Source organism: Oculina patagonica, chromosome 3 (assembly GCF_052425735.1).
Source record: "Oculina patagonica isolate OP01 chromosome 3, crgOcupat, whole genome shotgun sequence".
Taxonomy (NCBI): domain Eukaryota; kingdom Metazoa; phylum Cnidaria; class Anthozoa; order Scleractinia; family Oculinidae; genus Oculina; species Oculina patagonica.
Genome location: NC_135760.1, coordinates 18,816,910 through 18,840,065, shown reverse-complemented (window position 1 = coordinate 18,840,065; position 23,156 = coordinate 18,816,910). Strand labels below are relative to the sequence as shown.

Sequence of the window (23,156 nt, the reverse complement as noted above, 5' to 3'; positions counted from 1 at the left end):
GATTAAATATCGGCTAGGTTGAGCCGGGGGGGGGGGGGGGAGTGGGGGACTCCCATATTAAAGGGACGGGGATGCTCGTCGGAAATTTTGAAAATAACCCCTAAAAGAGATCATGGGCGTGGCTGAAGCTTCTTTAGACCCCTTAAAAGTAACCAAAATTCTGAAAAGAGAATTTATATTTGTATATTTCTTCGTATGTAACCCTAAACGATACCCTGACGGCTAAAAATATTGCCATTTTGCCCAGACACCCTAAGCGAGACCCAAAGTCCGAAATTTCTACCTCTAAGCGAGACGACGAGCATCCCCGTCCCTTTTATATGGTAGTCCCCTCCCGGGAGGTTGAGATCATCCCCCTCTAAATAAAAATCCAGAAATTCAAAGCTAAACAGTTATAATTCAGCGAGCTTGAGGCTGTTGTCCGTTGCACTTGTGAGATTTTCTTTCATGGTCTGTACTTGGGTAAACAGCTTTTCTAGATTATGTTCCAGGCCCTCAATTTGCCTCAAAGTGGCGTTCACATGATTGAAATTTACATCAGACGCAGTTCTCTGACTTTTCACATCTAAGAATAATACGAACGGATTAGGTAGATTTTAGAAGTTTGTTACATATGTGTCACTCTCAAATTTAGCAAAAAAAGAACATTTAACTGTACTCTATACGATACATTGAAGATATGTAATTTTAGTGAAGTAGGGAATTTCATTTAGTATGTGGCCTAGCATTGAATAAAATGGCGATTGCATGTGTTTAAAGCCCTCTCTAGCTAGGTATATCTATAGAAGAACCGACTTTCCTATTCCCTTAAGGTGGCTCCATAGGGTTTCTTGACCGCGCGAAGAATGGGTACGAAAGGGCGAGCTTGAAATGCTGGCAAATCAAAACAAACATGGCGGCTTCACGCGAGCGTGAAATTTTCGGCGAGAAAACGCGAGACTTGCTTCCTGCCAATGAAACAACACCCGTGCTTTCCTGTGTGGATCAGATAAAAGAGTTTACAACACCCTAAAAAGGTGTTTACAACGTCCGCGGTGCTTCTGGCCGCTTTTGTAAAGTTCGTACGATCGAAAGTAAAAGAGAAAATAAAGAATAGTCTCCGCGATTGTGAGATACTTCGAGCAGAATTTCAGAGATTCTGCTACATAAAGGATTAAGGTATGTCTCTAACTAACCTTTGGGTTAACAGATATTTGCATAAAAACCGACAAAAACGGGGAACGCTCGTCTTAACACATCAACTCGTATGATTCGAAAGTTCGCGCATGCTCAAATAGCGATCTTGGACAATTTCTATTCTGATGACGTAATTGTTATTCGGGCGAAAATAGAAAATTTCCCCTGGTATTTACTAGAGTTTCCTTCGGTGAAATTCCTTAAAATTTGGCATAGATGTGATACCTTTTTAACTGCCCTCTTTGCCGTTTTTTTAAAAAAATTTGTAAGCCAGTTTTTTTGCTTAGTCAAAAAAACACAAAATAACCAAAAACGCAAAAACGACCTGGACAACCCCACCTTTTTTTGTTTTTAAAAGTTACTTCTCATCAGTTTCAATCCGTTGGGAGAATTTCAAAAATTTTCACCAAAGAAAATTAAAGAAATTTAAGATCAAAGCCATAAAAACACCAAAAAATAGGACTTTTTGAGTAGATGTAGCTAAAAAACAAAGGCCGTTATTTTAAAAAAGAATAATGCACAACATATTTTAGTCTTTGCTTTTAATATTTCGGCAGCTTTTATGTAACTAGTTTAAAAAATAACGCGAAAATGATCTCTTGATGGGTATCACTTGTGCGCGCGCCGTAATATCTCAAAACCCTATGGAGCCACCTTAAGCAGTAAAAATGCTTTATTTTCAAAGTGAGTAACTAGGTAATTATAAACAACTTGAAAACAGACTCAAAATCTCGTGTTGTAGAATATGTGAAATTTAAAAGACAGTTTTGTTAGTTAATCAGGATCTCCTCAAGAACTGGTCAAACTCGTTATATACTTACTTAAGACTGGTTTGCAGAGTCGCTGTCCAGATTTTTTAATTAAAATGTCTGCCATGATTCCAAGCACTAACAGTCCAAGGAAAACGCCCATGACGATGAGCAAGAAAATACCCGTGTCTTCAGAATCTCCTGACAAAAGACCCTCTATATCCTCGGATGGCTTGAAAGACTACGAAAAATAATAAACCGTGATTATCTTTACAAAGACCCTGATTTGTGGGGTGGTGGGGTTGTTTGGGCGCTAAGAAGCAAAGTGGGCTATCCCAATTAACTAACTACCTGGAAATTTAACAAACCCTCAACATAAAGAAGGATAAATATTTTTAAATTTCTTTAGATGACATCTTGTTTTTGATCTTGTTCTAAAACACACTTTGAAGGTATTAGTATTGTGACAGTATTAGTTTTGTGGGTTGGTCCATTTTGCTTCGAAGTCCTCGATTGATCAAAAAATGGTCAAATGGTCATCAAAATAATTAAGAATTCATTTTTGTATATAATTGTTTGAATATCTACTCATTATTATCGTAATTTGAATAGAGAGAGGAGTTGTAATTTTATTCGAGAAGGGAATATTTTGTTATTTATGGCCAGGAACCAGTGGTAGTAAAACGAAAAAATAGTGGTGCACAAAAAAAATCCACAATGGTAATTAAACGGGATCAAGATTTTTTACCCTCCGTGACAATAGTCTTGGTTCAATTAAATGAGCAAGATTCCTTATACGTTTTCTACTATATAATACAGAATCGACAATAAATTAAAAGTGATTTGAACATTTGTTATCAGAGGCAAATGTGGTAACGAAATACCTTTAAAGGAGTAGTGTACTTTTTTACGAGTGAATCAATTAAAGGATTCTCCAGGCGACGTCTAAAGCAATAGTTTTTGCGTAAAAAGTTGCAAGTGGTGTTTCGCTTAAGAGCCATCTTGTAGGTAATCTCTTTAGGAACAGTGTCGAACACTCTCAGGTTACCATCATCGTCATCATCGACTCTATCTTTGTAATAGTAGAAGGCTCGGAGTCTTTCCATGAAAATACCCTCGACTGTTTCTTCAACCAGATCGTGATGCATGTTATCAAACTCCTCGTATGCTGAAATGAAATATAATCTGTGTAAAATATAACAAATTTACGTGACCTTTGTAATGATATTTTGACTATGCCTAAAAATGCTTGGAACATTGTCAGAAACTTCACTCAAAGTAGCGTTTTGAAAGATTGGGAAGTGTGAATTTGATCTAGTTCGTCTTCAGAAGTGGTCGGGTAATCTGCAGGGCAGGGTACGTTGTTCAAAGCGCCATTGAGTTAATCCAGGATTAGCTTGGATTTTGCAATTGATTTCATATTTTTAGCTTTTCAGTTTCCTCCAGTTTTAATTTGAGTTCTACTAACGGAAACGTACGTTTTTTTTTAACTGTACCGCAATGAATGTAAATAAATAGACAAAGGTGAAACTCGAGACGATAATGACAGACGCTTGGTTTATGGCTTAGCAGGAATTTGACAAGGAACAGTTGATAATCAGGAAAATCAATCAGTTCCAAACCTTTCTTTTGGAGCAAAGTGGTAATAAAACTTTAAGTTCGGTTGAAACCTGTTGTTTTAATGCATCGCAAATCGCCTTCAATATTTTCATTTACCTACTCATATCTCAAGCAAAATGGTCGGTATCTCGAAGAGATCTTTGATTTTTTTGTTTTTGCGTTGCCTCAGTAACAAGGTTCCGCTCTACGTTGGAATTTTGTCATGCAAGTAGTTTCATCAGGAATTTCGTAGATATCCAGGAGGGGGAGGGGGGAATATCCTCTATACATGTGCCCATCTAAATAGGATCGACAGTACTTACGATGAGGTGTTGCCCCGATATAAAATGCTTCGTTCTCAGCGTTACCATCGTCAAGTACGGCTACCTAAAAAAAGTATAATTTATATAGAGACAATAACATTATTTTTATGACTTACAAAAGTTTAGGAAAAAGTGAAAATGACGCTCAAAACGTCCATTACGTTGGTGACATTTTAGAATTTTGGCTGAGCACTTATTGCACAATATTCAATGAAAAAATGTTATTTGGTAGAAGAAACAGCAGGCTGGGTAAAAAAGGTAACATAGGTGCCAATATCTTTAAAAAAAATGGCAGATATAGAACCTGCCTTACATAATTAACAGCCACTTGTCTCTTTTTCGATCTTTTCCTTCTTCATGTTCTTTTTTACAAATAAAAAGTTGTCATATCGGTTTTACCAAGCTTCACGTTATCGGGTGCTCGTGCACTTCAGTGGTTGCTTATGTTGTCCGAGAGTTTTGTAGGAGGTTGTACTTATTGCAAAAACTGTTTTTATCAGTGGTTTGACTGGAAGAACAAATCGGTCGCAGTTTCCCTTCAGTTATTCTTGTATCTTGTCGTGTTATTCGAATTTCTTCGAGTTAATATCAACGAAGAAATTCAGTAGAAAATGTTTTTTTGTTACATTGTCTTTCAAACGTCGTCTGCAAGATCGTTTTGACGTTGCTGTATATACCAAACTGAAGAAACGTTGACCCTGTGAAAAGCAAAGCTGTGAACTATAAGACCGAATGGGGTTCTGGGTAGACAGCATTGGTAAGCTTAGTAATCTGCCATTTATGAAAAATCAAGATATTTCTTTTTTGAGAGCTTTAAGAACTTGATTTATGCAACCTGTCTTATTATAATGTTCATTCTTTCACAGACGATGATTAATTCTTTTTAATTTCCCGGTAAACATTTGGGTCACAACGTTTATGGTTTATGCTTTTCATGGGTCAACGTTACGTTTCTTCAATCAGGTGTATATAACTTCATGTCACTGCTCACCTCTTGTCCTTCCAGTGCACTGGTGAACTCTGGTGATGAACTGTGAGTGAGAGCAGACGTGACAGTAGCCGTAAACATGGTGACAACTATCACACCAAGAAGAATCCACAACACACCAAACAGGCGGCCAAAAAACGATCTTGGAGTTTTGTCTCCATATCTATGAAACAAACAGACTTTTTTTGTAATCGATGTAAACATCGTCGGGGGTGGGGAGGGGCTCCACTTCCACCTTTTTAATCGTAGAGTGTGTTTGAAAAGTTCGTTTTTTGCAGAATGGAAGCAATGGTTGCAGAACACTAACAGGAAAACTTAACTGGATGCTTCCCTAAGGCGAGTCGGCCTCCACCAAACCAGTGACATGTCCTAGCAGGAACCTTTTCATATCGGGTCTCGGCTGTTGTATGATTGCTTTTGTCTCCCAACTAAAGGCTATGCCGGCAACGATGGAGAGTTGTAAAGATTGAGTCATGATCTAAAAGTTCGACAGTGAGAGGTTGTATCGGAAATTTATCTAGCGTTTGCGAAAAAATTAAATTATTTCTGTTCCACTTATAGTCAAGAAGACCAATGTTTAACAGCATGCATTATAAATGATCTCGCGTAAGGGATGGATCTGGTCAATTTTTTTCTAATTTTGCAGTTCTTCATTTACCTACCCTACAGTAGTCATGCTGATAAAAGCCCACCAAAAGCCTTCATAAGAACCTTTTGTAAAGGATAGAGGGAATTCTTCGTTCTTAACATGGAACTCCTGCAAGATAAGGAATAAAATTTCACCAAAGTGCATAAAATCGTAGCGTGTAAGTAAAAGTTAGCCAGAGACTAAATTAGCTAGGCAGTATCCATAGGCATACACGAAGACATCACTTCCAGGAAAAACATCGTTAAGAGGTACGCATTTGGGAAATTAAAACTAATAAGTTTGTGTCAGCTAATTTTACTTCTAATATAAAGTCATTATTCCGCTGCCATTCTTGGAAAGCCAGGGAATAACCTGCTGAATTTTAAAAGTAATTGCAAAATATGTCTTCAACATACCAACGCCCAAATAAAAATCCCAGCGATTCCGGCAAGAAGGAAAGTCAAAACAAAAATGGGCCACGAGTCGTAGAGGGAATCCAACACCAAACCCTTGGCTTTTGCATTGTATTGGTCAATAAGGCCGATAAGCACATATCCATGTGATTTGACAATATCGTGGAAAGTGTACTCAATGCCTGAAAACGTTAAAAGCGTTTCCAGTTTTTCCGTCACAGGGAATATGATATCAGCTCTCATGAGGGCCTCATAAAATTCGTCTGTGTCGGTGCCAGCTTCCATGGTATTTAGTATGATCATGCGTGCGCTGCCGTTACCATGGCAACAACCCTCAAAACTGTCGAGGATGTAGTCAAACACAATCCCATGGACGGAACTTTGACCGTTACCCTCATCTTCGAATATAACATAGGGTGGAAATGATAGCATCACCACCGGGACGTCTCCAGTCGGACACCCTGTCGGGTCGTACAGGCTGGCGTTATTATCCGGGCAGTCACTATCCGCCAGTATGTGATGAATTATGACTGAGGCGAGCACAGTGAAAATCAATCTATGTTGACTGGAAGTCTCCATGTTTGAAGCAAAGACTTGAAACGAAACTAAGAAGACGAAAACAGAATGGTTAACGATTTTTTTTTAAATGTTGCTTTAGTTATCTACAGTTGTTTTTTTTTTTCGTCCATCATTGGAAGAAAGAAAATAAGTCATCCATTATAATAGCGAATTTCTCACTTGCTTATACTTCCCTTTCTTATTAACAATATTCGCCGACATTTCCCTGCTTTGAAAAGATGATAAAATGTTGAGGTCTTTAAATAACTCCTCCTTTACTTGCCTAAATTCTGAATCCAACACTTTTTAAAAACAAGTCCTTACACAAAAAAGTGATGGGATACGTCTTCAAACACATGCCTGTACCTGTTCACTCATAATACAATTAAGTCTGTCAAAATGTTTGAATTAAAAAAGTTTATATTAGAGAAAAAGCAATAACCGGCAAGTTTTTAGCGTGAATACTTTTCGAAAATGACAAGCTGAGTGAATGGGCTTCCTATGGAGATACATCAAGGGCAATAAATAGGATCAGAAACAATATATTCAAAGTTCAGAAAACACCGAAGATGGTTTAGTTTTGTTTTGTCTAAATCCACTGTGGTAATTTTTCTGTCTATAAATAAAAGTTCAAAAACCTTCCGATCACTTCATTTAAAAAATTAATATATATTGTCTACACGGTGAGTTCAATAAGTAAACACTTCTTGAAAGCCGGTGTAATTTATAATCAAACCTGCTTAACATTACAAGTAAGCTCGGTTGCCATGATTATTCTAAACTCAACTGTTGTTCAAGTCATACATTTGGCTTTCGTCTCTGTAGTAGTTGGTTGTTAGTCAGTACTACGTTTTCCCGTTAAAGTATTGTAGATTATCATACTGGTCTACTGAAAACTGTGAATAAAAGTGACTTATTAATAACATCAGGACATAAATGTTTAAAAAAGGAATATATAAAATTTGGAAGAATGTTCGCGCATGGTTTTCTTCTTTGAGTTCGCCAGCACTATGAAAGAGTCAGAGTATAAACTGATCTAACGATGCACATGGCTTCTCCTTCCTATTGTTTTTTCGATACATTCACATTAAGTCCTACACCTTTGCCGCTGAAGAATTTTTGACATAATCGGCCAAGTTCAATTTACATATACTGTTACTTGGTTTTACTTCAGGGCTTTGAATCCGCTTGGCAAGTAATGGGAAAACCTGAACATTTTTGATCAAGCAAATTTAGCCCAAGGCTGAATATCCTGTTTACAGCCACTGAGCGTAGCTTACTTTTTACAGGAGCGTCAAACTTGTGATTTCTGCGATGTTCTGCTGTGCAAAAAGTCTGTTTTACATGTGCCTCAGTGCCTAAATGTTGTAAATGTCTCCCTCTCCCCGCCTGCTCTCTCCCCATCTTTCTTAAGTATAACAGGAAGTTCCCCCATCACAGGCTCTCCACTCAGCCAAGCGTATGGGCAATTTTGCATTAAGAAGTCAATGCAGTTATTATGTTTCGTACTTTGAAGGTCGCTCTGAAGGACAATGTCAGCCTCCCAAACCCCCAACCATGCTTAACAATAAATTAAATATACAAAATTTAAGGCAATGTCATTTCCGACCAAATTATAAAGAGTATTTCACTTTTCCTCTTGTGTCAACTATTACTTTCCCCACCGTACCTTTCACTAACAAAACGTCTACATGAATATTACCTTCATCAAACACGTCCACGTAAAGACAGTTGAATAACTTTTTCAGTGGCACTGCCCTATTTTTAGCTACAACCCTAATCCAGTGATCATAGTTGTTATGGGTCGCAATCTGGGGTTGTTAAAATGTAGAATACAGCTCCCAGTTGCAGATCGCCACAGGCCAAATATATGAAAACGACCACCGGCCGGCTTTGTATGTAAATAAAAACCAAGCTTTAAGAGGCAATGTATGACGTTTGAGTGATGTTTTTTGGGCATTTTAAACTGTCACTACAAAAATCAATAATTTGCACCTGACTAACTTTTTTATAGTTTGCCTATGAAAGAAGTGTGAAGTATTGGGTACCTTTCATTGATCTGCAATTTAAATTTAAAAATTCAACATACTTACCCTATATTTTAACCCAGAATGCTTAAAATCGTGTTTCCTTCAAAGTAAGAAGTCTGATAAACATTTTACGTCCCAATCCTTTCCCTGCGAGAGTAGCTGCTTTATACTATTTGCCACGCTATTAAATATTCTTAATTAATAAGTCAAGAAATGAAAATTTATTTTCTTACCTCGTTTTTCTCAATATTATGATCTTGATGGTTTTTGAAAAATTGGGTGTGCGGTAAATACCCGGAAAAATAAAACGTCTTTCAAAGTGGCAGAATTGTTAGCTTTCGACGTGATCGCTTCACATCTTAACATTCGTATTAATGAGCGAGCAAGTTTTCAAAATTAAGAGCTTTGTTTTATTGGCAGCTCAAAATTCCCAGCAAGACTTTGTGCAAATAGTAAGGAAATTTCATTGTATTGAATTGCACGCCCGTGCTGTGCATAATTTTGGCCACAACAAGCACGCAAGTTAAAACACCGCGATTTTTTCTTTGTAGCTGAACTCGACGGTTGTTTGACGTAAAAACGGGTATAGCATGGTGAGGTATCTTTTTTTTTTTTCCCATGTTTTAATGTTTACAAAACACCTTCTTTCCACAAGTATAGACCAATAACCGTGTACGAAAAATAATAATATTAATAATCACTGAAACCGTGAATAAAAGTGTATTTTTGCGATATTTCCTAGTGCCACTTTAAATGTTTACTTTTTCATTTTCGCTCGTATTTAGAGTGCTTGCATAAATTTATTTGCTGCACTTAATTACAACTTTTGTTTTAAATATAAACTGAGATCGACTCGTAATAAACTGAGGTAAATTAAAGAGGCACACACCAAGAGCAGTCACAAATAAAAGATTTAAGACTAAATAATCTTATATATTTTCATAACCAAATTGATGCATTATTCGGCAAAAACAAGGAAGAATTTGCCTAAACTGTCAGTTGTGAATTTACTCAATTATCATCAGAAGCTTTTTTAATAAGGGAAATTTCTAGAAAGCAGGTATAATTTTCTCAAATAATTCACCTGCTTATCAAATTGAGGTTATCCTATCACCGTTAACTTCAGAATAATGTGTCATTTTCGTTCATCAATTTTTAAACTCCGTTTTATTTAAATTATTCCTATCTGTACATAACAAATAATTTTAATTTATTTATAAGTGCTCTGGGTTCCTTATCTGAAATTCTCGTATATCTTTTTCCCTTAGACTAGTAAAATTTTATGACTTGATCGAGCTTCTTGCTACAACAAAATTCATTTTCCTTGAGTACTAATAATGCTTGTTACCCTAGCAACTGTGACAAAAAATATTTTTAAATTTTAGCCTTCGGTAATTTTAAGAAACTGCCTTACTATCCATTAAACTTGTATGTATAAATAAGAGGAATCATGCTTCTTGCAAATTTCACGAAATTTCAAGTTTAGATTTGATGATCGGTCATTAAGAGCAAATTTGTCCTTTCGCTATTTTCGTCAAATTCATTGCTTCTGACCTGTAGTCTTGCCCTTCTTTCGCCAACTCCGTTCGTGTGTGCCAAATGCTGTATTTACGTCAAGCAAATAACCCGTAATTCTACAAATTTACAGAAATTGGATAACATAAAAGATAAAAATATCTTACCAGTTTGACCTGTTCCTTCAGTAGCCGAAACTTTTACTTATTTTACTTATTTCCTTTAATTTTTAAAAGTGGCAACATCTTCTTCTTTCTCTCTTAATGTCAGACGGAGAGGTGGCTAGAATAAAAAATTAAAGGGTATACGTATTTATTGTTTTTCCACCAAATTGTCAAGGTTGAAAGGGCAAAAATTGTTTGTAGAGTGCGCAGCCAATGGGCTCATGGACTGTAAGGTTTTATGTAATGAGTGTGCCTTCTTTAATTGCTGTCTTATTGTTGGGTGAACAGTTTGGGTTTCTCGCTGATTACACTATACTGTATAACAATTAACGCTTTTGATATTTTATGAGTTATCATGTATTGCGGTGTAATTGTACATATGGTCAAATTTGAGTCTGCGGATGCAAACTATTTGAATACTTTTACTATCATGGAAGTAATAAGAGCCTTATCAACATTTTACCACCGGTGAACAGTAATGTTTATCGTTTCACGAGCGTGGGGCAAAGAAAAAATCACCACCGTTCGTTTTATTTCTTTCTGAAGGTACAGGTAAGGCAGAATCGTAATAGTCGGCACGTTGGAAATCGAGAGTGCCGTAGTTGCAAGTGTTGTGTTCTTGGTTTATACAGCACTTTCCTTTGAAAAAACTTCTCTCCACCCAGAGGTATAAATAGGTTCCTACGAAATGTCTAGCCATCTAGATTAATCCCGGGTAGGGGACGCGACTCCTCTGGATACATTATCCGGTCCAGGAGAAGTAACATTACTCATATAATCACTTCATGTTATGTCGGAAAATTAATCCGGAGTTAAACGTCGGTAGTATTGGCCACTTTGGCCTAATGCAACCTTGCATTATCATTTTAATTTGCGATTAAGACAGTTGTATAACAAGAGAAAATATCACACTTCACCAAATTATACTTGGATAATAAAATTATCTATGCCCATGCAATGCAGACAATTTTTAATATTTCTTCGTCCGGCCAACTCAGTGCTGTATGAAACAAATTATTTCGTATTTTTTTCTTAGTTTCTGAGCGCATTGTTGGGTGTAATAATATAATATATGTTGGGTGTAATAATATAAATGTATCATATTTTCATGTTTAAAAGAAAACATGCAAGCAAATATATTGTCTTTCACCTGAATTACTTTCGATCCCTTGACCCTAGTCTTACTTTAGGTAGTCAAGGTCAAGATCACAAATGATTTAAATAGAATAATACTTCTTATCAGCCTGCGATATAACAATATTATTCTTGTGGTATCCCATAGTTATTCAAAATAAATATCACATTTCAAAAGCACAGAGGGGGTGTGGTTTCTCGATACTGTTTCAGTTCAATTTGCTTTTTTCACGATCCCATAATACATCTTGTTTACCCCCCAAAATTTTTGCATAAGCATTGTTTTCAATTTCTCTTGGGACGACTGTACGTCATTGTAAATCCCAAGGGAAATTGAAAACAATGCTTATGCAAACATTTTGGGGGGTAAACAAGATGTATTATGGGAACGGTGAAAACAGCGAATTCATTGCCAATTCATTATGCACCACTTAATTTAAATATGCATAAGGATGTTGTGTTGCTAAAGAAAACATGTAAAGCAACAAAGGAAAAATTATTTCGCTCAAAAGACAAGGACTTCAATTTCTATTTGGTTGTCAATCACTAACTCTTCCTCTCTTCGCTTTCGTGTGGCAACATGGTGGCAACATGGTGGACTTGCCTGCAATTAAAAACCTGTGTAAAATACTTAAACTCTTCATCCTCAATCTTCAAATGCTGATAATGTTAATAATTACTATCTTTTGGTGAAAACTAGGGGGTTCAACAAGGTTAATTCGTATCCAAATATATAATTACAAATTTCAATATTGCATTATGCCGTCAATTGTGATTTCTTGAATTGTGATTTCTTCTAGACAGTTCGATGATAATTTTACACCTATAGTGTTGTAGATTAGCTTTCTGGGACATTGTTTGATAAAATTTATTTAATATTCCGTTGAAAAATTATTTTGCCACACAGATAGCAAATTTAATTAATTTTTCAGGTCAAGTCAGCCAATTTCTACTTGTTAGACGTTGAAAACATTTTGAAGCATAAATAAGCAATTTAAAAAAAAAATCATTTTTAAACAGGTTAAATAGTCACCTCATGCTGAGAATCTCAGCTTCTACCTCAAGTAATTTAAAGTAAGCTTGATATAAATGTTTTCAGCAGAGTGCAATTTTTCTTTGAGTCATAGCTTAGCACTCGATACGTTTCCTCTAATCGACGCGATCAAACTTTATAGCGATTTCTTCTGGACAAGAGTCATGGTTCGCGGAAAAACTTTGTTTGTTTGGGGAATATTAGTGGTATTCCTCGTTCTGGGGCTGACGTCAGCAAAGAAAGGGAAACCCAAAGTAAGTTTAATTTGTTTTCGTGTTGTTTTTAAGGTGGGCACTACTGCCAGAGCGGTCGTCGGGGTAATATATCTGGGCAGTTTTGAGTTCACGTTCCGTTTAAGACTGTGCGTTGACAACAATAACTGTAACTACTCTTAAAAATATAATACCACTGTCCAAATTTTGATCGTTAAAAAGAACAACCTTTGTTGCTTTTCCTTACGGAATACCTTGCCATATTCATGTGTTGCCACTTTGATTTTATAAAAGTACAAACTTAAACTGTAATTACATTTAATTTTCCATTGCCATTTAATTCACGTGAGAACAGTTCCATCGATCAAACATTTCGCCGAATCATATCCTCTTAATGTCACACTAAATGTTGACTTTGTTTAAATCATTTGCTTTTCGTTTCCGATTTGGCAGTAGACCCTGTGCTTCGCGCTCTAATCCCGGGGGGAGGGAGGGGGGGGGGGGTACTCCCATACATGAGCTATATAGGTATGTGCCGCTGTGAAGGGTATGGTTTTTAAGCAGTTTAGTCTGGGATAGGGTATAGAAATCGGAGAGTTTTGGTCTAGAAAAGGGTAGCATTTGCCGGGAAACTGATTGGTGGTATGACGAATTAAGTCCAGAATAGGAATAGAAACTCAGAAGAGAAAGAAGCTTTCCTAAACGTAAATAAAATCATCGCGGCATCGTTGTTGACAGATGGTTTTAAAAATGCTAGTTCTAAAGTCTGGGATAGGGTAGGGATTTTCGGTGTCTAGTCTAGTATAGGGTTGCAAAAATCAGTTGAACATGGTCTGGTATAGGGTAAGGGCTTCAAATTCCCAGCGGCACACCCCAACCCAAACAAATACTGGTTGCTTCCCCCCCGGGCAGAGGGCTCTAATCGTGTGATCGCGGCTTATATGTAGGCAAGTCTTTATTGAATCCTAAGAAGTTAACAATAAGCATACGTTGGAACATTGAAAGAAGAAGAGAACGGCTCACAAAAGGAAATTAAAAAGATACTCGGCATTTTAAGGAGGCTCGATATAGTTTTTTTAGTCGAAGGGTGGTTGTTTTGAAAATTAAAATTACCTAGGAATCCAATGTTCGACTTGAAAACGCTCTTACAGATTTTTCTAAAATTTCGTCAACAGTTAGTCAATGTACTAAACTTTAACATATCAAAAAATAAACACCAAGAGTCAATCTAGATTTCGAGAAAATCAAGCTTGTTTAAAAGCAAAAGGAAACGTCAATCGTTGCTATGGTAACCGTTGTGACTAAGTGACGGGTAAAAAACTAAAATTTGGTCATATTTGATCATTATGGTGTATTTTGGCAAAAATCGAACATTGGCTTCCCAGGTAATTTTTATTTTCAAAACAACCACCCTTCGGCTAAAAAAAACTACATCGAGCCTCCTTAAAGGAACTACGTCACAGACCGGACATCTTGAAAAAACTGGCAAGTTTTTTCAAGTTTTTCGTTCATAATTCGTATTAACCCACGTTCATTTTCGTCATTCAAAACCATCCTTAGTTATTTTTGCGTTTTTATCGCTCCTTTGTTGTTTTTCTATGTTAGACAAGTAATAAATAATCAGAAAAATGACTTAAAATATCGTGACATTGCTCCTTTAACCCTCGGACGTACAAGGGGGGGGGGGGGTGGATGCCACCCCCCCCCATAAGGTTTTTTCCAATTTTGAAAAAACGATTTACTCTACAATGCTGAAACTTTTTTGATATGTCAACTATGTGTCCGTGGTGTGTGACGTTGCCATGGCAACGTCATAAATACAAGCAGGTCTTGCCAAAAATCGTCATTTTTACCATTTTTCCTCATTATTTCCTGTTTTTTAAAACAGAAGTGCAAGATGTGTTTATTTTTACATTCCGTAAGCATTCTGGCTTGATTTTGCATCAATTCCCGTTATTTTCTGACTTTCTAAGAAAATGTTGAAATCCAAGATGGCGGATCCAAGATGGCGGCTCTAATGACGTCACGTGACGTCATATGACGTCACAGCCAATTAAAATTATGTCATCTTGTAGAGTACGCTAAGGGCTTTCTTCTCAGTTCAAAATAATTTCGCTACGCCTTAATATAACGAAAACTCCGGGGAGGGGTTCCATCCACCCCCCCCCTTGTACGATGGTGGGGGTGTGAGTTGGCTTGTACGTCCGAGGGTTAAATGGTCAAGGAGCAAGATTTTTGCACCAATCCATCCAACCTCCCCTCCCTTCCTCCCTCCCTCCCACCCTCCCTCCCTTTGCATGGACCATTTTGGACTAGAAAATACGAAAAAAGCATAACTTGCAAATATGCTAGTTTTGCCATAGCAACCTCAATGTACGAAGCACAGATAGGTTTTATATCCCCAAAATTGTAGATAAACAGCTAAAGACAGGTTCAAGTAATTATTGATTAAATCGTTCAATTTCTATTCCACCAGGATGGTAGAATACAAACTCCAGGAAGATACAACCTCTTTGACGTAAGTTTTTCTCCAAAAGACATTGATGAAGTTTTTTCTCGTTGAACTTCACAACGACACTTTAATTGCCATGAGAAATGTACCTACATATATATCTTATCCTTACTTATTTTTGAGCCAACTTAATTTCGCAAAAAATCGGGAGCCGAATTTCTAATTTTCACGATTACAAAAAAAAAAAAACAATTAGAGCAGAAGTGTATTAAATTTCGCGATTTTGTCAGTGTTTTATGGACTAGTCGTCAAAAACTAGAGAACTACTGGAAATATGCAAAGGTCTGGTTTTACAACTACAAGGAGCCTGCAAAGGTAAACTTTGGTGACTACACTTAAGAGGTTTTGGCCGCTTTTTTAATCTGAACAAAGCACTCATCAGAGAAAGGGTGCTAGTTGAAAACAAGACGGAAAGATATTTTCCAGGTTAGATATTTGCATTTCCAAACATTTAAAATTTTGATTGTTTTATTAATTTTCGCGTGTTTAAATTTCGAGCAATGTTTTCTTCGCGCGTATTTAGTTTCGCGATTATTTTTGAAATCGCGAAAATTGGTAATCGCGAAATTTAGTAAGAATAAGGTAATGTTGAATATGTCGACACCAACGAGAGAAGTGAAACAGGTATAGAAAGCCGCAATGGTAATTGCAATGCAATGTTTTTACTAGTCACGAATCAAAGTAACTTCTTCTAATCTTAGACTTTTACGGTAAAGCATGTTTTGATAAATAGCTTTTTAAATTGTTAAATTATTATTTTATTTCAGAAGTTCAGAGTTAGCTTTCCAGGAAAAAGAGAGGTAAAAAGGAAAAAACATACTGCTCACAATTATTTTCCATAATCGTACTGAATAGTGGCAGAATATACATAGTGAAAATCGACCATTAGTATACACCACACAAGTGAAAAGTGCTTTTCTTGCGCGCTGATTGGTTAACTCTGAGGTGATTAGCAAAGTACAATATGCAGAGCGCGCTCCAAGAGCCTACTATTTAAACAACAGAGTGTTTCTGTCCAGGAACTATCGGCTGATAGCTGCCCCGCGGAAATTTGATGTTCTTAAACAAATATTAGCCCGAGAAGCGAAGCTTCGAGGGCTCAGGATATGCTAGTTTTAAGAACATCAAATTTCCAAGGTGCAACTATCAGCCGATAGTTTCGAGACAGAAACACTTTATTGTTTTTATTGTTCACCACTAAATTTTCTTCCGCGCGCCCATTCAAAAACGAGCATCGTGAATTATTTTTTACTTTTCAGGATAAAACCTCAGTAGGCGATTTGCATGCATGATGACTTCATTTGACTACAACTGCCAGAATCCTTCGCTTTTTCTTTTTTATCATTCTAATTAGAGCAATCGTTTTCTAAACCCCACTGCAAATTCAACATTTAAATAATAAAAGAAACGAGAAATGAGTTCTGGTAGTTGAAGTCATCGTGCAAATGCGCTACTGAAAGCCGAAATTTAACAAACGAAACAAAACCAGACAAGTACCCACTAAATGCAGTGAATTTGGTGGATTTTTTGTCTGCAGGCACGCTTGTTTACAAAAAATTTCACGGGCGGGCACTATCCATCCGGGCATTATTCTTGGGCGGACACTATTTTAACAATAGAGTGTTTCTGTCGAGGAACTATCGGCTGATAGTTGCCCCGCGGAAATTTGATGTTCTTAAAACAAATATTAGCCCGAGAAGCCCTCCGGCGGACGAACACTATCGCGTCACGTGATCACTTTAAACCAATCAGAATCGGAGAAAATTTAGTGGTGAACTATAAGGGCTGATAGCTCCGCGGATGAACACTATCGCGTCACGTGAACAATTTAAACCAATCAAAATAGGAGAAAATGTAGTGGTGAACTATAAAGATTGATAGACAGTACCTTTGTGGCCAAACAAATTGTCGCAAAAAAGAGTTTTTGCCGCGTAGCACTAAAAATAATTATCAATAAATGTTCAATGGTGATCTAAGAGTGCTTTAAAGGCTGTATTAAAACAGAAGTTTCGGCGAAACTCTTTCATCAGTCAATCAAGTTGCCAATCAAGTCAGCCACTGGGCTATGCTACGTATCTATTAAACTTGCAACTAAATGGTAGCAGCATTAGCTTAACAAGTGTTCGGTTGTGTTTATTAAAGGCAACGAAGCTGGGAGCGGCAGCAAAAAGGGTAAGCAGCAAATTGTCTTCTTTAACATTCAGTTCTTATCTTATCTCCGATGATTACCCGTTAATTCAGCCGCTAGTCGAAATCAATTTTGCTATGAAAAACGTTTCAGAAAAAAAAAATGGCTTTCACAAAATGCAAAGGGTGCATTCAATTTATAACTACAGTACTGCTTTTCAACACAAGTTACAGGGTTTTTTTTTCATTTGATAATTATATCACCTACTTATGAACATTACTTCCAATATAAACCTATAGGTCATATTTGCAATTTTTATCATATACATAGGTGCTGTATTAGTCATTATAATCCATGAAATATTTTCGCCCGCGCGCAATTGGTTAAAAAGCGTCACGTGACACAATATGCCCCAACTAAAATTGGGGAATTTCCAAGTGATATTTCCCAGTTTACGAACTTTGTTTTCAGCCCGAGTAAAATGCTAAATTGAAGCTCGCAGTTTTTATCGCGCTTCGCTGTCGGAGAACTGTTCCCTTCTCGGAACAGATAACGTCCGCGGACAAATATTCGTGCATATATAACGAAACTTATATTCAATGCAAAAGCTTGTAATAAGTAAATACGAAATAACGCAGGTCACTTACAACCACTGATAGCCACATGCAGTTGATACAAATAATAGAGTAAATCACACTATTTCCTGAAAAGTTAAGAGCAAAGAACTATTGGCAGATCTCGAAAAGTGTGTGCGAAAGACAAAGTTGTCCAACCTCCTTCACTGTTAATAACTTTCGCTGTTCTTTTTTTTTTTGCTTTATTCTTGGCTCTACCTTAGTAAATGGTTTAACGGTTATACTAAGCTTGACGTCGATTTGAGGGTAAACGGCAAAGCACATACGAGCGTGTAAACCGATTCGTCTGCCTGCAGGAATCGACTGCAGGAACAAAATTTGTGCGAAAACGGCTGCGCGATAATTTAATTATTGTAGTAGAGGGCGCGGTGTGTAGCAGAATCTTCGTCCGTCTTTTATCGGTGCTGCTTTTAAACGAATTAATAAAACATACCGGTTGTTTGTGGCCACTGAGTCGAAATCAGAGGCCACTTGGAGCTTTTTACTACCAGTACATCTTCTAGGAATGGAAGTAAACGTGCCTACGTGAAGGAAATTTAACAGGTTTCTCTTGTTTCTTTACGTGATTGTAGGGCACGGAGGACTTCATTTGGCAAACACCTGGAAATTACTGGGGGACCTTTGTGGTATGTTTGATGAGATACGTGTAGTAAGTCTAATATGTTATCAAGTACCGTTATTCTCTCGTTTCACATGCTATGATATACTTGAACGTTAGTTGTTTTGTTTTTCGTTTTCGGGTAAAAAATTTCGCGCAAACATTAAAAGCTTAGCCATTGCAACTTAAGGTGATTCCCTAGTATTGCATTGCGCATCCTTACTGTGCAGAATTTTTCGCGTAATGAGCGCGCGCACATAAACAAAATGGCGGCTTTTTCTATGCGGTTTGGCTCGCGAGAGAGAGAAATCATCTTTTTCTCGTGAACGAGTTCGGTGATCTATCATGTTCTTCTCTTAGTTCGAAAGTAACGATCAAATTCTTTCTATAAAATGAAGATCAATTTCTATGGCAGAATAATACAGTAATATTATCACCGAAAACGTGCACTTTGCCAGTATTCGCAAAGGAAATATAAGGAATTATATGGTAACTTGTACAAGGTCTCCCTGCTCCTAAACGAATACGGTAACCCCACTTTTTTATTTCAAAATTTAACTTCCCTTAAGGTCAACAACCAACTGGCAAAGTTTGGTTGGAAATCTATGAGCAGTTCTATTTCAAGGGAATTACCTTTTAAAATACTTGGCTGGTAGGATGTTGCGCAAAAAGAATCGCTCATGCAAGTGGTTTGAAAGATATTTTTCTGACAAATTGCTCCGAATACGTAACAGTAACCCCGCTGACACAAGATGCGAGAGGGTAACAAATGACACCCAAACGCATGTGAAAACCTAAACTTTACTTTTTTTAGGATGACTTAAAAAACAACAGCAGCAGCAACAACAACAACAACAACAACGGAAAAGGAACGGTAAGAAAAGAAATTTTAGTTTCCTCATGTCAAAATACATTTATTGTTTCTGCCCAGTTCGGAATTGTTTTATTTTGTATTTTTTTTTGTTTTTGTCAGTTATCCAACACCGTTTTCTACTCTCCTTTCCTGTACCAGGGGAACTCTCGCTCAAGAATTGTAAATGTTGAATGGGAGACGTAAAAGGAGAATTCGGCTATGGTTCGGGCTCTCACAAACGTTCGAAGAAGGAGACCTTGACGCCTTTTAAAAACCTAAAAAAATAGCGCTTAGAAATGAAAAAAAAATGGCACATTTTAAATAATCGGCCAATGGTTTAAGGTTTCTTTCAAGATAAACTGTCCCGAATATGTGCCAAATGTAGCCTTAAACTTTATTTTTTAAGGGGGACACCGCCGCCACCACCACCACCGAGAACAATAACAACAACGAAGACGGCATGGTAAGAAACGGATGATTATTTTTCCTGGTAGGAGAAAAAATTTAATTTATTCAATATTTTTGGCCATTTCGAGGTGTTTTGATGATGAGAGAATCCAAAAACCCTTGTTCACTCGACCCTTCTGTTGGCAATTGTCCGCAATAATCTATCTTTCCTTTGTGCCAGAAACACTTTCACTAGAGTACTGTGGCGTCTACTATAGTAGTGGAGAAGTAGTGAGACCACTTGTCAGTGGTTCGGGTTCCTTCGTGGAGAGAGACACAGAGTCCATAAGAGGTCATAAGAAACCAAAATCCAAAATTTCCATCATCACCTAAAATCCGTAATAAATATTGCTTCAAGCTGAAAAACAACGAATCTGATGACGCACATTGAAACCTTAACCTTAATTGGTTAATAAATTTATTTTGTATAAAATTAATTAATTAATTAATTAATTTATAAATTTATTATTTTCAGGGCAATGGAGGCGGCGATAGAAGGAAGGTAAAGGGATTGCAATGTTACTGCATATATACAAGCTCGTCAGAACAGGCTACAGACACGAGCTCAGGGGCATCACCCTCTGCTATTAATTAAGAAAATTTTAATTATTGATTGATTGATCGATTGATTGAATGATTGATCGATTGGTTCATTTATTCACGTATCTATTGCTTGTCAGGCTATTTATTTATTTATATTTATTTTATTTATTTGTTTATTTAATAAATTTATTTTGTATAAAATTAATTATTTAATTAATTAATTAATTAATTAATTAATTTATAAATTTATTATTTTTAGGGCAATGGAGCCGGGGACAGAAGGAAGGTAAAGGGATTGCAGTGTTACTGCACATATCAGTTCTTCAGGCCAGGCTACAGACACCAGGGGCATCACCCGTTTCTTTTTATTTAAAGAAAATTCAGATAATTGATTGATTGGTTGATTGATTGACTGACTGACTGACTGACTGACTGACTCACAGAATGACTGACTGACTGACTGACTGACTTACTGACTCCTGTCTGACTCACAGACTGACTGACCGACTGACTCACAGACTGACTGACTGAATGACTGACTGAAAGAATGACTGACTGACCGACTGACTGACTGACTGACTGACTGACTGACTGACTGACTGACTGACTGACCGACCGACCGACTGACTGACTGACTGACTGACTAGTAACATTAACTGTATATCTTTATTGCGCCTTACTTTCCAAAGGGAAATATTGGTCTAGTTACAATAAAGGTTATATATCAACTATGGTAACGAGTTTACTAATAACAAGCAAAGGAATTACAATACATACTTTTACGATGGCAATTGCACAATTTTATTTACAGGGTAATGAAGGTGGGAGGAAAAAAGGAGGAAAGGTAACTGCATATATTAGTTCAAAGCAATTTATATAATGTAATCACACACTCTGAATAAAGACTGTGAGGTTATTCTAATAATCAGTCCACATATACTCGTCAGTCCAGGCCGCTGACAGCTCGCACCCGCGCCTTCTCTTTACAAAATGCGTGTCATCTGAATGGCGGACACCACTGTTCAAACTAGATAGTTTTCCGTTCAGAAAAGGTGCTCGCTAAGCAATTTTTAAGTTTAAATTAATTTTTAAGGTAAAGGGATTGCAATGTTACTGCATATATTAGCTCGTCAGGCCAGGCGACAGACACCAGGGGAATCACGCCCTGCTATTAATTAAGAAATTTAGATAACTGAGTGATTGACTAATTCATTGATTGATTGATTCGTTCATTCGTTCATTCATTTACTTATTTAATGTTTATCAGGCTATTTATTTATTTTACTTTTTTATTTATTTTCAGAGCTATGGAGACGGGGATAGAAGGAAGGTATAGGGATTGCAATGTTTCTATACATATCAGCTCGCTAGGCCAACTACAGACACAAGCGTCATCGTCCCCTGCTGTTAAAAAATAATTGTTTAAGTATAATTTTCAGATATAAATAGCAAGAACTGCAAAATAACGATAGAAAATACGAAAACAACAAACACAAGTGCTCCCTTGCAAACCGGTGTAAAAAACAATATTTCAGTTTCGAGATCTCTTACCTTTGTATCAGCACATGTGCGAGTAATGACGACATTTCCGTTTCAATCAAAATCAAGCCACTAGAGCAGATTTTGTCATAAATACAGCTTACCTGCTTCCTACCTCGGGTTTTTCCCACATTTTGCCGTTTTCCAATCCTTCATTAAACGAAGTTTTAGTTATAGTGGGGCCCTTTTATGGAACAACTTGCCCCAGCAATTGAGGGATGTTGGCTCCATTGGGCACTTTAAACGAGAAATCGTAAATCGAACCTCTGACATATCGGATTTCCACACGGCAATCATGTAAAACAGTGTCATGCTTTTCTTATATTCTTTTTTAGCTTAACTGATGTTTTTTACCGTGTGAATAAAGAAATAAAGATTGATTGATTGATTGATTGATTGATTGATTGATTGATTTCCAATAAAGTTCCGACAAATAGGCAGGTATTACCTTCCAAACTTGAGGATATGGCCCCTATCTAATGATTCGAGTCTCTTGCTTATAGCGGACCAAAGCTCAAAATCATTCCACCTTTTGACCTAAATAGCGTATAGAAATATCTGTTCAGAAAATCATTTTGAATCAAACTAAATCTGTTTAAGTTCTAGCCTCGGTAAAGTCTTTCAGTCGATCGTCAGAGTTTCAAGCAAAAAATTTTTGACGCGAATTTGAGTGGGCGGAAATAAAAAATACAGTTTCCTAATACCAGTTTAAATCAAATCAGTTCTTAACTTAAGCGTCGGAATTAAATTTAACTTTACCTTTTTTATTCATTTCATCAGCATGACTCCAAGAGAGATACGAAGAAAGAAGTCATTGGGAGTTACCACAAAGACATCAGTGATTACTGATAATGCCTGAATCAGTAATGCGAAAACTTCCTTTGAAATACAGATGCAGCATAGAAACGCTACCGACATATGCATTTTGTTTCCTAGAATATAGTCTTGTGTAGAAATAAAGCATGACTGAAAATCTTGTTCTTTGTTTGGTTTACATGACAATCACGTGAAAGAACTGCCATCGAGGCTAGCGTCTTTACCATACAGGCTAACCATAGCTGCTTTTGACTACATTAATAGGATGATAGTCCATCGCGGGTTAACCCCGAGCAAAATTGTCAAGCTTTCCTAATAGAGGAACTGTGAGAGCGACGTATCTCGATCAAGAACGCAGCACAGAAACCCAGGATAACACTCGCTCTGGATTCCAATGCGCTAACGAAAATTTTTAAGCACACGCTAAAAATAAAGGTGATGTTTGACTAGGACTAGCAAAACTCTAAGGCCTAGTTCAGACATGGTGCTCCTGCCGTGCCGAACTAAATTCAGGAATTAAGTTCGACAAAAGCACGGCAGAAGCACTGCGTCTGAATCAAACT

General features: G+C 37.0%; 2 protein-coding genes across 7 annotated transcripts; one reads left to right on the top strand and one right to left on the bottom strand.

Annotated features, from left to right (window-relative positions):
* Positions 1-31: 31 nt before the first annotated feature.
* LOC144645338 (uncharacterized) lies at positions 32-10,251 on the bottom strand. Of its 3 annotated transcripts, none has more exons than XM_078504880.1 (8): positions 10,147-10,251; positions 5,880-6,481; positions 5,498-5,592; positions 4,839-4,998; positions 3,848-3,911; positions 2,810-3,093; positions 1,998-2,166; positions 32-565 (listed from the first exon to the last, which is right to left on the bottom strand). In XM_078504880.1, exons 2-8 carry the CDS (start codon positions 6,453-6,455, stop codon positions 393-395), a joined length of 1,521 nt encoding a protein of 506 aa, XP_078361006.1. In that variant the 5' UTR covers positions 6,456-6,481; positions 10,147-10,251; the 3' UTR covers positions 32-392. The 3 variants fall into 3 exon arrangements, with proteins under 3 accessions (XP_078361006.1, XP_078361007.1, XP_078361008.1); XM_078504881.1 differs by lacking the exon at positions 10,147-10,251 and adding an exon at positions 8,698-8,817; XM_078504882.1 differs by lacking the exon at positions 10,147-10,251 and having other exon boundaries at positions 5,880-6,598.
* Positions 10,252-12,374: 2,123 nt separating this feature from the next.
* Positions 12,375-22,754, top strand: LOC144645469 (uncharacterized). 4 transcript variants are annotated; one of them, XM_078505053.1, is made up of 12 exons: positions 12,375-12,564; positions 14,999-15,040; positions 15,802-15,834; positions 17,177-17,206; positions 18,370-18,423; positions 19,210-19,269; positions 19,655-19,711; positions 20,171-20,197; positions 20,498-20,524; positions 21,050-21,082; positions 21,542-21,568; positions 22,558-22,754. In XM_078505053.1, the coding sequence occupies exons 1-12, from the start codon at positions 12,475-12,477 to the stop codon at positions 22,624-22,626; spliced, it is 549 nt and encodes a 182-aa protein (XP_078361179.1). In that variant the 5' UTR covers positions 12,375-12,474; the 3' UTR covers positions 22,627-22,754. The 4 variants fall into 4 exon arrangements, with proteins under 4 accessions (XP_078361179.1, XP_078361182.1, XP_078361180.1 ...); XM_078505056.1 differs by lacking the exon at positions 14,999-15,040; XM_078505054.1 differs by lacking the exon at positions 20,498-20,524.
* Positions 22,755-23,156: the final 402 nt, after the last annotated feature.

Coding starts and splice junctions, on each gene's coding strand:
- LOC144645469 (XM_078505053.1), top strand. CDS start 12,475: ATGGTTCGCGGAAAAACTTTGTTTGTTTGGGGAATATTAGTGGTATTC. Junction 15,041..15,801: donor GAAGATACAACCTCTTTGAC/GTAAGTTTTTCT, acceptor ATTTTATTTCAG/AAGTTCAGAGTTAGCTTTCC. Junction 19,712..20,170: donor ACAACAACGAAGACGGCATG/GTAAGAAACGGA, acceptor TATTATTTTCAG/GGCAATGGAGGCGGCGATAG.
- LOC144645338 (XM_078504880.1), bottom strand. CDS start 6,455: ATGGAGACTTCCAGTCAACATAGATTGATTTTCACTGTGCTCGCCTCA. Junction 4,999..5,497: donor ATCAGCATGACTACTGTAGG/GTAGGTAAATGA, acceptor TTTGTTTCATAG/ATATGGAGACAAAACTCCAA. Junction 3,094..3,847: donor TATCGGGGCAACACCTCATC/GTAAGTACTGTC, acceptor ATTTCATTTCAG/CATACGAGGAGTTTGATAAC.